The sequence below is a fragment of the Capsicum annuum genome, chromosome 1, assembly GCF_002878395.1.
Source record: "Capsicum annuum cultivar UCD-10X-F1 chromosome 1, UCD10Xv1.1, whole genome shotgun sequence".
In the NCBI taxonomy this organism is placed as follows: domain Eukaryota; kingdom Viridiplantae; phylum Streptophyta; class Magnoliopsida; order Solanales; family Solanaceae; genus Capsicum; species Capsicum annuum.
In genome coordinates this window covers 41638708-41653673 of record NC_061111.1, presented here as the reverse complement: position 1 = coordinate 41653673, position 14966 = coordinate 41638708, and the positions used below count along the sequence as shown (strand labels likewise).

At 35.6% G+C, this 14966-nt stretch overlaps 2 protein-coding genes across 3 annotated transcripts; one reads left to right on the top strand and one right to left on the bottom strand.

Annotated features, from left to right (window-relative positions):
* Positions 1 to 607: 607 nt before the first annotated feature.
* LOC107872604 (subtilisin-like protease SBT4.14) lies at positions 608 to 6855 on the bottom strand. 2 transcript variants are annotated; one of them, XM_016719253.2, is made up of 11 exons: positions 6726 to 6855; positions 4172 to 4263; positions 3992 to 4083; positions 3760 to 3903; positions 3573 to 3678; positions 2631 to 3144; positions 2378 to 2475; positions 2083 to 2307; positions 1883 to 1991; positions 1593 to 1806; positions 608 to 1377 (listed from the first exon to the last, which is right to left on the bottom strand). In XM_016719253.2, the coding sequence occupies exons 1-11, from the start codon at positions 6810 to 6812 to the stop codon at positions 833 to 835; spliced, it is 2226 nt and encodes a 741-aa protein (XP_016574739.2). In that variant the 5' UTR covers positions 6813 to 6855; the 3' UTR covers positions 608 to 832. The 2 variants fall into 2 exon arrangements, with proteins under 2 accessions (XP_016574739.2, XP_016574732.2); XM_016719246.2 differs by lacking the exon at positions 6726 to 6855 and adding an exon at positions 4341 to 5022.
* Positions 6856 to 7839: 984 nt separating this feature from the next.
* On the top strand, positions 7840 to 12698 carry LOC107872592 (CRS2-associated factor 1, mitochondrial). The gene is made up of 6 exons (XM_016719240.2): positions 7840 to 8465; positions 10070 to 10197; positions 10417 to 10642; positions 10720 to 10847; positions 11757 to 12052; positions 12130 to 12698. The coding sequence occupies exons 1-5, from the start codon at positions 7925 to 7927 to the stop codon at positions 11946 to 11948; spliced, it is 1215 nt and encodes a 404-aa protein (XP_016574726.1). The 5' UTR covers positions 7840 to 7924; the 3' UTR covers positions 11949 to 12052; positions 12130 to 12698.
* Positions 12699 to 14966: the final 2268 nt, after the last annotated feature.

Sequence of the window (14966 nt, the reverse complement as noted above, 5' to 3'; positions counted from 1 at the left end):
CAATAAATAATTATCTCCTCATATATATTTGATTAGTCGATCAGGTCAATTATATAAATCTTATATATTCATTCAAACATGTCTTCAATGTAAGAACTCCCACAATTTACTAGTTATTGTAGTTAGACTAATTTTATATTGGTTATGCATTCTGATAGAAAAAGATTTTATACATATTTGTTGGATGATTTTTTTTTGTGTGTGTTAATAATAAGATTTTATAAATCACCTTATGCTGAAAAGAGGAGCACACCTTAGCTTTATAATAACTGACTTTATGGTCCCCTTTTATAAATGATGATTTCTACCAATAGTTTTACTAAAGATGTTTTTTCTCAAATTACAATGTACATATAATCATCTGAGGATATTGGGTTTCATTTGGTTATCTCAGGGATGATAATTGATAATAACCTACATTGGTTCAAATCTAATGTAGTAGATGAACAAATTATGCGCGATCATTCCAGATAAAGCCTGCATCCATCAGATCCACTACAGTAAAGGGTTAACATGCAACTTCGAATCATCAATTATATCCTTTATGAAATGGCGTATATCAATCCAAGGAATTTGTAGCACAAGTATTCAACTACGTAATTCGGACTTAGTTTTTGAAGAGTCATTAGTAAGGAATATAATGTTGCAGAAGTGATTATAAGAAGTAATATACATGTAGGATTATCCACAGATGTCACATATGATGTTCTTCAAATTCATTCTAGTGCACCCCTACCCTGCCTTCACCTTCAGTTTCATCTATCATCTCTGTACCTTAATGTTCTTTTGTGCCTCTTCTGTGTCAGTTTCTCGGAGACTATCATTTTACAACTTAATCAAAAACCTGTGGATCATATACGACTATAGGGCTTCTTACAACGTGTCGGGGGCTTTTCCAAATGAGTGAACCTGACAATATTATTGCATTTGACATTGGTTTTGCCTTCACAACAACCTTGAAACTTCTCTTCTGCATTGCGCGTGTGAAGGAGAGAGTCATCGGTTTTACTGTGATGTCCACTCCCTTGGGAGTTCTGATGGTTGCGTTATAAGCAGATATAGCTTGGCCAACGTTGGTAACTGTCCTCCTGAAAACGCCTGTGGTTGGTTCCTGATCACTCTTTATGCCAAGCTGCATTGTGGGATAGTTTATAGCATCTTCCCCATTTGCAGGAATCAGTGTGGAGCAATTTACCTGCTGTCCAAGTAAACTGGACACTGATGATGAATTGTAGCCTTCATGGCATAAGAATTGGATATATGACATATCATCCATGTCATAGACTAATCCAGGGCTTCTTGCTCTTTTCGGATTAACTTGTCCAGCACCATACGCGAACTCTGCTTCCCTGTCCACCTTTGAGCTCATAGGTCTTGCTTCAGGTTCATAAGAAAAAAGATCAAAATTTTAAAAACTAGAGCCTGAATCCAACTTGCTTGGGATTGACGTGTATTTGTTGCTGTTGTTGTTGTTGTACAGTCTTAGATTATTTAGTGCTTGAGTTGACTAATTTTTCTGGACTATCTATTTGTTTTAGAATATCGAGTTTTCAGACCAAATGACAGTGTAGAACAAGATTTTGTTGATTTACCAGTAGTCATGATGGCAGACTTAATAGCAGAAGGAGTCCAATCTGGACGGAATGACTTTACATAGGCAGCTGCACCACCAGCATGAGGGCATGACATGGAAGTGCCAGACATGAGGGTGAATTCTGAATATTGAGTATCGCCTTTCAGGCCAGTGAGCGATTTCAAGGGGGTGTAAGAAGCCAAAATGTCAATTCCCGGAGCTGCAATATCAGGCTGCACAATGCTGCATCAGAAAGCTAAATTTGGAAATTTACATTAACAATGAACTCCGACTTCCAACCAAATTTACCTTCAGAAGGCGCTTTGTTCCCGGATTTGGACCTCTTGATGAAAATGATGCAATGAATGGAGCTTTGATCTTAACTTCTTGTGATTTGTATATTACTGCCGAAGGTAATCTGCATTTTTCAAAAGCATCACACAGCTAAGTATAACCGTTGGTGATTTCGGTTCTGCAATGGACTATAAACAGTTTATAACATTTTTTACCTTTCTGAATGCATGTACTTATTAATATTTTTCCCTATGCTGCTGTTAACTATTGTTGCAGGAGCCATGAAAACTGGGGCAGAATCAAGAAACTGATCACTCTCGATAATAGTGCCAATTCCTCCAAGTTCTTTTACAACAGAATCAGCACCCCAAGTACCCAATTGGCAATAAACTAGCTTTCCCTTTACCTTTCTAGGGTCCATTGATCCTTCAGTACAGTACCTGTGATGGTGAATATTATATGAAAGGCTACTTTCAAGAAAGGAAGTCCTAATAGCAACCTAATTAGTACCTTGAACTCTCTCGAGTATCTGCGCTCTTGGCTGTATCAGCTCCCGTTGCAAGAGGATACAATTTTTGCTTTGGGTCAAACGCGTTTACTCCAATCCCCTGCACAATACTGCTATGAGTAAATGCATCAATGACAAGGGGATGTAATACAACCACACAAAGACCGTAAAACTTTGATCGAAGGCAGTGATCAAATAGACTTGCTTTTGCACCTGTTCATACTCTAGCTTTTGTTAAGCAGGCAGAGGACTTACTGAGACAGTTCTCCCATTTCCCAACAACACCTTACTCCTGAACTCCCTATCAATGCCACTAGCTGCCACAGTTAGCACCCATGGTGCATGGTTCGCGACACTGTTGAGGTTCGGTCCATCATTTCCAGCAGAAGCCACAGTGAGAATCCCTTTTCTCATAGCATGAAAGGCCCCAACAGATATCACATCGGTCGTATAACCACCAGTAAGACCACCAATTGAGATGGATATTATGTCCACACCATCACTAATGGCAGCTTCAAATGCTGCTAGAATGTCCATATCTGCACAACCTGACGTTGCCCAACAGACTTTGTACATAGCCACTCTAGCAGAAGGAACTGCTCCACGTGCAGTCCCTCGGGCAAGACCAAATAAGCTAGCATCAGGTACCAGACTTCCCGCTAAGGTGGATGATGTATGTGTTCCATGGCCGTGTACGTCAATTGGTGACATTATGTCATTTGGATCACGAACTTTGTCCACCTTGAAGTATCTTGCCCCTATAAGCTTGCTTGATGATCACAAAAACCAAACATGCACAAAAAATTATCTCTTGCAAGTCCATTTATGTAAGTTGGGATATACAGGTAAAGAAAATTTCTGAATCAGAAAAATAATAAGGCAATGGCTGAGGCTGCTACGTCTTCAATCCTAGTATTACAAACAATAACAGTTTTACTAATATGTTCTACATGTGAGGAACAGATGCACACTAGGGTACCATGTGGATAGCATAAGAAAATATTAACTTAAAATTCCTGGCACACTTTTTGAGCTGCGGCTGATTGGTTAAGGGTGACTCAGAGCTATCTATTATTTATGTTAAATTTTGTAAGAGTTTACATGTATTCTGTTATGCTTCTGGATAAAAAGTAGATCCCAGGATGGCTGTCAATGATGTATAAGACAAAACTGATGACAAGGGCATATGTAATTTACTTGTTGCATCCAGAGAAATTTGCAAAATGGTGACAACTTCCTTTCCATTTCGCTGGAGGAGGACCAAGACCATCATCCTTAAAGCTTTTTGATTGAGGAGTTATTCCTATCAAAATTATTTTCAAGAAAATATGATTTTTGCATTATATTTTCTTTGCCAAAATGAAAAATCCAAACGATATTAGACCTGTATCGAAGACGCCCACGATAATATTGCTCTCTACTTTCAATCTTCTTTTAGCTGTTGCAGGCAAACCAATAAATTCCCATGACCTTGTAGTATGCAGCTTCCTGTATCTATTTGGTATGACAGAAACCACTTCATCCATGCCTAGAAAAGAAGAACTCATTTTTTTAGTATCAAAGAAATTTTAGCCGAAGACTAACTAAAGTTATAGCAGCGGGATCCAGCTACTTACTGGACAACTTTTGAGCTTCATTTTGAGATAGCTTTGCTGCAAATGCATTGAAGATTTTTGTGTAGCTATAAACATGAGATTCTGTTGCATCCCTATTAGAAATTACAACATTACAAGTCAAGAAAATTCCTTACAAGAACTGCATTATACTCTTGAATCACACGAACTAATTTAACTAACCTTCCATTTAAAGATGACAGGACACTAATATGTCTCTGAAATGCAGATTCTTCGTTCGTCGGATGATCTTTCAAGAAAACAATGTAAAAGTCCTGCAGTACAATGCAGATCAGCACAACCAAAAACATGATTATGAAAATGCACAGCATTACTTGTAGGAAAAGATTACTTCTTTTCTATCTACTTCAACAGCTTCAATGCCAGTCAAGATTAAGATAAGAAGTAGATGATAAGACAGAAGCCAACAGAAGTGCTTGTTCCTCAACATTTTTCACAAGACATAAGAAACTCTGTGTCAACAGTGCTATGGAAGGTTAGGTGACATGCAAAAGTTGAAAGAAACTCCAGGATAATGCAGAGTTTTATTAGGTACAATATATTGGTAATAGCAATTAATGAGAAGAAAGAAGGATACTTTAACTTAACTTCATATTGAGGATTTTGATTGGTTGTCTTAGAAGAATGATAGATAAAGATTGGTTGATTATTATGTGCAACTTTTTGACAATGAAAGGAGTAATATTTTTTTTCTTTCTAGCTAGTTACTGATTTTTATTTCTCCTGTGTATAAAAGAACTAAGTAGATCTAGGTGCAGTTAGAGATCCATTATGCCTAACATTTGCATGCCACCATATGCGCACCTCTACAATTCAGACAAGCTGATTCTACGGGTTCAACTGAATGATTACTTTCAATTCAAACATGTATTCTGAATCTACCGACTCTAGAAATTGAATACGCTTTCATATACAATATGTTCAATGATTACTGGAAGCAACAGCAATGGTAGTAAACTAAACACATATTTAATTGAAATCTTGAACCATTTTTTATATTCAAAAGAATGATATCCATGAGAGAGATTATATTGTAGTTGTAATGCATGGAAAGATGTGGCTGATAAATAAAATAAAAAGCCATTACATAAGGAAGCCCCTGGCTAACTTGGATTTAAATGCAAGCTTTTCACTTTGTTTCAATTAGTAGCAAAGTTAAAAAGCTTGAATTTAAAATGATTTTCATCTGATTTTTAAAAAAAATTGTTGAAAGAATATTCCATTAGCCAATTGACATATACATATTCAATAGTACATAAAAGTTAGTTATGTGATTAAGATTATGCAGTTTAACATAATAAATCCAAAATCCTTATACGTCTAATGTTTCATCACACGTAAACTTTACTTCCAAGAGACTGATTGATTGATCCTTATTTGATAAAAAAAAAAAAAAAAAAATAGTGATCAATTTGACTTCGATTATGAAAAAAGATTGAGACAACATAAAAAGAAATCTCCCAACATTTTTCTTTACCTTTTTTTTAGTTAAAACTTACATCTTTTTTTATTTTGTATTTGCGTTCTCAGCTCATAATAAATGAAAATACTATTTTTAGTAGTGGTACCACTTCCAACGTTTTTTATTTTCAAAAAAAAAATATAGCCTTAAGAATTACGGTTTGTAAACAAAAATTTCGGAAGAATTCATGGCTTTTGCACTAATAAAAAAGAATTCATACCTTCTTTTAACTTTTCCTTCAAGTAAATATTACCCACTAAACTCTTAATCAACTCTGCGGATCTAGATGACACGTAAATTTAAAACGATAAATATATCGAATTTATTATATATGAGAGACTATGACAAAATTTAACTCTTTGTACATAAGTTTTTTAAAGCATCTTTGGTCCTAAAACGACAGAGGAGGATTATGGTAGATTGATCGTCAACATAAAAATTATTTAATCATTATGATAAACTTTTTGAATTGAATTTATTTGGGACAAACGTACTTAGAAACGTACTACCGTCGAATTAGATCGAATATGATGAAACGAATACAAAAAAAAAAACTAGTATAGATGTCAACAAGTTTAGGATTAAAGCATGAAGAGTTATAACTATGCTTGATTAAGCTTTAAAAAATATACATGAGTTCAAAATAAGTTAAAACTTGCTTTATACCCGAAGAAATCACATTGCTCTGAGAATTTATGTAGCAAAGTCATTAAACTTTACTTGGTATCAATAAAATTACTCTAACTTAGAACTTTTATTTTTCAAAATTACTACTCAACCAAATTTATCATTTCAGAAAAAATCAGATATGACAAAATAAATTGTTTTTTATTAAACATGCCAAAAATAACATCAAAGAAAACCCCTGAAATAACCTTAATGATTGAGGAGATAATGTCATAATTTTTTAGCGAATAATTTTATTTTTTAGTTTATGAACCTTTTAGACCATAATTTAATTTTTTTTTTGAGAAAATTAACAATCTTACGAGAAAATATTAGATAACAGAACAAAGTTTTATAAATTATACTAACAATTACAGATGACAATCTAATGTTTTGTCTATCGAATCAAGTAATGTATAAATAAATATTAGATCCAATAGTAACATTATCAAAAAGAATAATCTTCTTTAAAAAAAATGTGGCAAGGTACATTTGTATATTTCAGTACCAGTGATCAAGAAGAAAATACAATAAAGCTTTAAAAATAAAAATAGCAGATAAACAGAAGAAGGAGAAAAATTACGATACATCTGAGGACATATTGGTTCCAAAGGGGACGAAGACGAAGGATATATGAATCCATAAAGCCAAAATAGCTAAGAAGGAAAAAGCCATTGGAGAAGAAAATTGAGAAATCAATGGAGAAACTTGAAGGATAAAGCCATGGAATCCATGGAGATTTAACTATGAGTAAAAACATAATGGTTGCATTTGAACTAAATAAACGGTATTAATTAGTTGGTACTATAGATTAGTCACGTTGGTATGCTTACATTTCATCTCATGTTGGTATATTTACAGTAATTTTCTCGAATTTTGTTTATTCATGGGTCCATGTTTGCATATCATTAAAAATAACTTATTTTTCAATTACAAATTTTTTTTAAATGTATTTAGTAATTTTATTCATGCAAATTAAAGTTCAATGACTTTCTCCTAGCTGATCAGTGACTTTGATATTAAAAAATGGCTTTGCTACTCATGTTCTTAGCTAAATATGGGGAATATTTTCCATTAATCAGCTATTTGAATAAAGCAGCAAGGGTGTTTGACTATTTTACTCTTATTCTGTCTTAAAATATAATTTTTCCTGCTTGAGTATTTACGATCTATTTATATGTCATAATTAAGTTATTTATAGTCTTTAAGAATAATTGCTAGTAAGGATAAAATTAGGAAACGGATGGTTAATTTTATCTTAAACTTTTAAAATGATAAATCTTTAAGATATATATTTGAACGATATATATTTTTTGAGATGAATGACTTAATAAATACTACTTTATCATATATAATGTAAATCACTGCAATGTAGACTAACAACTAGTGAAAATCAAGAATCCCAAATTAACTCATATCTCATCAATAAAATGAGGAAGACATACATGATGCCAGGGAGACTGAAAGCTAGCCTAAGCCTTCTTAATTTCTATCATATCAAGCTTCTTGGTATAATGTTTAATTTTTTAGCTAAGAGACTTGATAGATTTGAATCTTTCTGTCTAAATATTGCATAACAAAATTTACTATGATAAGTAAAAAGTTACTTACCAAAGAATTATTTTAGCTAAAATTTATACTGCCCTTTTTAGCAAAATTCGAAAAAAGAATAAAAGATTATTGTTTGTCCTAATTGTAAAATTTTAAAACTCCAAGCTCCTTTTGAGCACAAATCACCTCATTTATATTCGGAGGGAAATTTACCCGAATTCCTCTGCCCCGTCAAAATGCACCGGTTATTCTCCCGCCACAAAAAACAAATTCCCTCACTCTCCTCCACGCGCCGCCTCTATTCTACCACCGGTGCCGCTGCTTCTTCAAATCTATATTCAAAATACTCCTTCGTACCTCCGCCGTCCCTTAAACCCCAAAACCCTAATTGCACTCAGTCACCACCTAAGAAGCAGCCCAAACCTCGGTACCGTCCGCCGTCATCACTGGACCGGACCGGTGAAAAACCGGTTCAGTCTAAGTTGCCCTTCGACTTCCGGTTCAGTTACACTGAGAGCAGTCCGGGTGTGCGGCCTATTGGGCTTCGCGAGCCCAAGTACTCGCCCTTTGGGCCTGGGAAGCTTGATAGAGTGTGGACCGGAGTGTGTGCACCTGTCGTTGACCCGAAAGTTGGGTCCCCGGAAGATGAGAAAATGGTGGAGGAGAAGAGGAGAGTTGGGAGAGACAGAATTCAGGGAGAGCCTTTGACCAATGCTGAGAGGAAAGTTCTTGTGGAAAGGTGCCAGAGGCATAAATCCAAGCGGCAAGTCAATTTGGGTATTCACTATCATTTTTTTAATTAGACAAATGTAGAAGGGGAGTCTTGGAGTAACAGGAAAGTTGTTGCCATGTGAGAAACAGCCTCTTGCAGAAATGTGGGCTAAGGCTGTGTAAAATTGTCCCGGACCCTTGTGGTCCGCCTCTTTCCTGCCGACTAAAGCTGGCCTTTTGTGTGATTAGACAAATTATTTCCCATGTTGGTATATTGGTTGATTCACCAATTTCTTTTGTGGTAGGACAAATATTGGGGCCAAATTAATGGACATAACTGATTCATATAGCCAATTTCAACTAGTTTAGGATTGCTGTTTAGGTAATTAATTGATCATTTCCTTTGTGATTAGACCCAAAGGTTTGGTAGTTTGTTGGATGAGACGAGCTTTGATTTATTGTCTTAAACTGTTATTGTGTAGTATTTCAATTTTTAAAGTATTTTAGTGGAATTGAGAAATTAAAGATTGGTACTTTGCCTATGCATTAACTTGATTATGCCACGTTAGTGATTCCAAAGACCTTTGTGGTATTGCTTTACGGCGTGGCATGTTGTAATTGTGTTAAGTGAAAATGGAAGTGAGATTCTGCATAAACATTGGACTGGTTTGCTGACTTGAAGGTGGTACTTAGCTGGGTTTGGTATTACTCCACTCTTCATTGAAGTGCCATGGTTTTACTGTTGTATATGTATGACTTGAAAATAAACATCACTTCATAATGAATTTGGGAAGTTTGACAATTCAGGAGTTACATACTAGTACTTATTTTCATTTGCTTTTTGTTCTTTTCTCGAAGATGGATCTTACAACTAAACCACTGCATGAAAACTTGTTTTCCAAACGCACATAATTAGGTTGTTCAAAGAAATCAATGTTGATATTTTGATGGCTGTGGTATTGCTGCATCTGGATGCATATAAAAAATGCTTTACATAGAACTCAATAACTATGTGTCTAGCGTGAAGAAAGGGTGTCAAATTTAGGATGAATCAAATTTGTTATTAGGATTAATTTTTGATCCTATGTTGTTAGAGATTTTTAATTGATAATCACTAGAGTTTATTTTCTGAGTAATGTTTCTAAAGAAAAACAGAGAAGTTCTGAAATGTTATGCATTGCCTAATATCTTATAGAGGGCATTTGGTGTAACAACTTAGTAATTTAGGCACTAGGCATGTAATTTAGTTGTCCTAAGTTCTTGTATACAACTGCTTGTTACGAATTACATCTTGGTGTTCTTTTATAAAGCAAACCATGCTCGCCTTCTGTTACTAAAATTGAACTTTATTGTCATAGACTGGGATATTTAGTAATATGGAGCAACAAAACATCTTGTGTTCTTTTATAATGCAAACCATGCTTGACTTCTGTTATTTTCATTGAAGTTTACTGTCATGGATTGGGAAATTTAGTGATGTGATGTGCTTCATGCCTCCATTTGGTATTAGGGTTTTAGCCTTGTTTTTTTTGAAACTGATTAGGATTTTAGCCTGTTTTACTTTATTGAGAAAGATGTTGAATATCACTGACAGAAGTTTTATACTGTGATTATAATAGCACATTATCTGAATGTCTGGTTACTGATTTCCACCATCTTTTGTTGTGCAGGGAGAGATGGTTTAACACATAACATGTTGAATGATATTCATAATAACTGGAAACATGCTGAAGCTGTAAGAATAAAATGTATGGGCGTGCCTACAGTTGATATGAAGAATGTTTGCACTCAGTTGGAGGTATCTCCGTCCTGCAAATTCAATCATGTCACTTCGTTTGCTTCTTAATCCCTTCTTATTATTGTTATTCTTCTGAATTAAGTTGCTTGAATAGCAGGTAGCCATTTACTATGTTCAGGGACTTTATCCTCTAAAAATATGCTTCACTCAACTTTGAATTTCTTTTTTATGTTTTACTGTGCCCTTGATTAGTAAAGTTGGTTAATTTATGTCTTCTAGGATAAGACATTTGGTAAAATCATCCACAGACATGGTGGTTTACTTGTACTCTACAGAGGAAGGAATTATCATCCCAAGAAGAGGCCTGTTATCCCCTTAATGCTTTGGAAGCCTCATGAGCCTGTATATCCAAGGCTTATAAAAACTACTATTGATGGCCTGAGTATCGAGGAAACTAAGGAAATGAGAAAAAGAGGATTAGCTGCTCCTGCATTAACAAGACTAGGTACCCTTTCTTGTCAACTGTTTTTTGTTTGGTGAGCCCATCTGAATTTGTTAGATGATATGTATGCGATTATGCAGCCAAAAATGGTTACTATGGCAGTCTTGTACCAATGGTACGAGATGCTTTTCTCACTGAGGAGCTGGTTCGGATAGATTGTAAAGGCCTTCAAAAGAGTGATTACAAGAAAATAGGCTGCAAACTGAGGGTAAGAATTTTCTCCTTGTATCCATAGTTTTTCTTGTATCTTTTTTGTGGAGTACAATGATTTACGAGAAGATATGCAGTTTCTGTTATTTTAAATACAACAAGTTACTTGCAATGATAATATGTTCGTTGAATTCTAGACTCCCTGTTTTGCCAAAACTCCAAGCTTTTTTGGCTCAATGATTTAGAAAAGGATGGGCCTGAGATTTTGGTTTTATGTGGTGTAGTATGGGGCACAATTATGGTTGCTATAAGAGAAGTCCCGGGGTAGTATCCATTGGGGTTTGACTGCTGAGATTTGAATTTTAAATCTCCGATCAGAGATAGTCTGATCATGGGTGTCCCTTCCAATGCATTTATGCATGCATAATGTCGCTATTATTGTCTCTTCTGTTACTTATCGTTTCTCCTTACTCATTGAACGCTTGATGTTTGCCTTAGTTTAGTCATCTTCATTGCTTACCAGCGATGGTTTCTCTAGTGGTGAGAGTCCTTTAGGAGTCTGAATCACCAAGGAAGAAAGTGGTAAAAACTACTCTTGGCCCTGGGGATGAGGGTTTGGAGGGGTGGGATTTACCAAATCACAGAAAAACTGAAGAAACAATCATGATCATCTTCTGCTTGTTACTTTTAGAGCTCTTTTAATACTCCTAGAACTGCAGTTAACTGCATATTAGTTTGGTTGTCTACCTCCTTCAGTTTACATTTGCTGTTTGAAATGAAGCCTTCAATTTGGAAGAGCTAAATGTTTGGAATAATGCTGTGATATCCATTTGGATGATATAGTGATTGGCACGCTACTAAAACTAAGATGTCATGGATGTTGGAAGATTGTTCTGATATCCATGTGGGCAGATATAGTGATTGTCATGCTACTATATACTATGTTTGTAACTCTCGTCAATGGCAGGATTTGGTTCCTTGTATTCTCGTGACATTTGATAAAGAGCAGATTGTGATATGGAGGGGTAAAAACTACAAGCCTTCTGAGGATGGATTCTTCCTTACAGAGAGAGCATCATTTGATAATTCCAGTAATGATTTGGATGATCATGACGTTGAAAGCGAAAGTGGAGAAGGAATTACTGGTGACAGTAATTAGATCATCTTTTGATGAATTCGCTAAATATTTTTGGGCTTCAAGCAGTTATAGTTGACACGAGCTGAGGGAATATAGCCACACACAATACAACCACCAAATACAAGGTAAGTGGTTAGATATATGTTGTCTTCCATTCCTGTTCGAAGGTTACCTGACTAGACTTGAATTGCATTATTTACAGATTGCATTGCTTGGGGATGGATCAAGATATACATGATTAAAAGAACATGACTGAGCTGTCGATGGCTGTCATTCACTGTACATATACCATAGCATGTATTTTTCACATCTGAACTGTTGGCTCTTCCAAAACTTGGAAAATTTCCAGCTACTGCATCCCTCAAAAGGCAGGGGTTGGCATAGGGGTAGATATATCTATTTGCACGTGCTTTGATGGGAGTAAAGAATATCACGTGCGTGCTGCATGCGCACATCATGGTGATTATTTAAGTCCCAATCACTTACCCAACTATTTCTGCCGGAATATTATACTAAACTGACAAATCTTCTTCGTGGATCTCAATGTAATCAGATCCCAAAATGACTAGCTTATTTTACATGCTTCCCAATGGTCCTGTGCCTTCCCTGCAAGTTCATCTGGGCTCTAGATAGTAGTTTTTCGCTTGATGTTTACACCAAATCATGTTTTACTGAATTAATGACGCGAGGAATGTCAGTGAACACCCGCGGTTAAATTTTAATACTTGTTCAAACTGGTACATATAATAAGTTTTTACCTCGTCTCCCACCTACAGTAACTACTTAGGAAGACGTGTTCCACCTTTTAACTTTGTGAATCTGTGTGTTTTGTCCTGAACTTTTGGATCAATGTACACCCGTTGTCACGGGCCTAATTTTAGCCACGTGCGGACAGCTTAACACTCACGATATCGAGGCTAAACTTCAGTCCTAAACCACCCTAAATTCGTCCCAAGAACTTTCGAACACTCACACGAACTCACGAGGAAATAGTAAGAAAGACACTCGGTTTTGGGAGGCCCGAAGAGCCAATTTTCAGATTATATTTCTTGAATATTTGAAGTGAATCATCTGCCCAAGAGGGCCTTTACAAGCTATATATAATGCCCCTTAGTCAAGGGATACAATTAATGCTAGTCAACATTACCCTATTTGGGCATACAAGCCATGAACAATTAGAAAGGGCTTTGTCTAGTATGCTGATTTTGTAGAGCAGTCACTGCTCAGCTGGTCAAGGCTTCAAAGCCCGGGCTTTGTCTAGTATGCTGATTTTGTAGAGCAGTCACTGCTCAGCTGGTCAAGGCTTCAAAGCCCCATAAATGTTGACCCGAGCTTGTATTTTGACCTCCCAAAGATGCCCCCACGTTGGCCTTGTCCCGAGACGTTGAGGGAGCCCCGTCGGGTTCCGAAATGTGCCCAAAACGCACGGAATTGTGCCCAAAACGGGATGAATTTAATGGGTAGTGACGCGGTGCGTCACACCCGTGCTTGTATTTGGATTAGACGTTTTACCTTAAATTTGTAATACAACTTTTTTGATGGTTTATGCAATTGAATGTTGAAATTAATTTTGATAATTATGTTATAAATTTGTAAAAAAAAGATAAGCAAGGTAGGCTTGTTTAGTTATGAGATTCTATCTAGTATCATATGAGGATTAAATAGCCGTGCTCAACTTGAATCTGAAAGCAACCTGTCCGTTTTTTCTTCTTCGCCTCTATATCGATGCTCCATTTTACTTGTACATTTTTTCATGATGTCCTTGATATTAAATAACTACATAAAATAATAGTAGTAGTTAAATTTAAAGTTTCAGCATATCATTAATAATATTACTTTAATAAAATGCACTTACACTTTTGTTGCGGATTTGGCACATCAACATGGGTCAAATAAAGCACAATATATACGCAAATCCCTCAAGTACGCACCATCTTTCACTTAGGCATTTTATGTGGACATTCTTTCATTTTGGCACCTCAAGTGGCCTTCAAGTGTGCTACTTTGGCACTTTTTGTTGAGTTGGCAAGGTGCGTGTGACACACGCATTGAAGGCGCGTTTGGGTGGCATTTTCGTAATTTTTCAGTAGCATTTTCGTAATTTTTATTTTGCTTCTCTTTTCTTCGTCTTCTTTCTTCAATCCATTAACTTACCACCATTTTTTTCCTTAACATATCCTTATGCTAAAATGGTCAAATCAAGAATCTTACTTTTTTTATGAAAGAAGAAATCAAAAAACAAGAATGATTAAATCAAAACATAAGAATGCTTAATTATAAGAAATAAGAATGCTTAAAAAATAAAGCTAAATCAATTAAGAAAAATTGAATTCAAACAAAAAAAAATAAATCAAAGCATAAAAATCAAGAAAAATCAGTGAAGGAAAATTGAAAATCGAAGAAAAATTGGTGGAAAAAATTAAAAAATAAAGTTAAATCCGTGAAGAAAAAATTAAAATCAAATAAAATCAATTAAAAAAATTAAAAATTGACTGGTGGGGTGGCGGGTGGGTGGGGCGGCGGGATGGGTGGACTGGTGGGGTGGGGGTGAGGGGGTGGACTGATGGGGTGGGTAGGGTGGGGGTGGGGGTGGTGCATGCGTGGGTGGGTGGGGTGTTTGAAGAAGAAGGTTGGTGGGGTGGGTAGGTTAGGGAGAGGGTACTTTTTATTTAAATTAATTATTTATAAATTATTTGAGTATTTTTTATTTAAAATTAATCATCAGGGAAAGGGGTGGTTATTGATTTTATTTTTTTTTTGAAAAAAAAAAGAATTAATGATTTAAAAATTATTTTTAAAAAAAATAACACGTATCGACATATTATTTGTCACTTTCCACATCATCAGGCGCGTGTAATACATGCACACAATATAAATTTACTGATTCAGCAAAAGGTGTCATGAGACACTTTATACCTAATTGAGGTGCCAAAATAAAATAATATTCACTTGAGATGCTTAAGTGAAAAATGATGCGTACTTAAGGGGGATGCATATGGATTTTGCCGTCAAATAATATAGAACTGGTGAGAAAAAAAG

Bases quoted from the DNA above. Each gene is read 5' to 3' on its own strand.
- LOC107872592 (XM_016719240.2), top strand. From the start codon at position 7,925: ATGCACCGGTTATTCTCCCGCCACAAAAAACAAATTCCCTCACTCTCC. The intron at 10,643-10,719 runs GTACCCTTTCTT...GCGATTATGCAG, and splicing joins TCCTGCATTAACAAGACTAG to CCAAAAATGGTTACTATGGC. The intron at 10,848-11,756 runs GTAAGAATTTTC...CGTCAATGGCAG, and splicing joins AAATAGGCTGCAAACTGAGG to GATTTGGTTCCTTGTATTCT.
- LOC107872604 (XM_016719246.2), bottom strand. From the start codon at position 4,439: ATGTTGAGGAACAAGCACTTCTGTTGGCTTCTGTCTTATCATCTACTT. The intron at 4,084-4,171 runs GTTAGTTAAATT...AATTTCTAATAG, and splicing joins CTGTCATCTTTAAATGGAAG to GGATGCAACAGAATCTCATG. The intron at 2,308-2,377 runs GTACTAATTAGG...TCACCATCACAG, and splicing joins GATACTCGAGAGAGTTCAAG to GTACTGTACTGAAGGATCAA.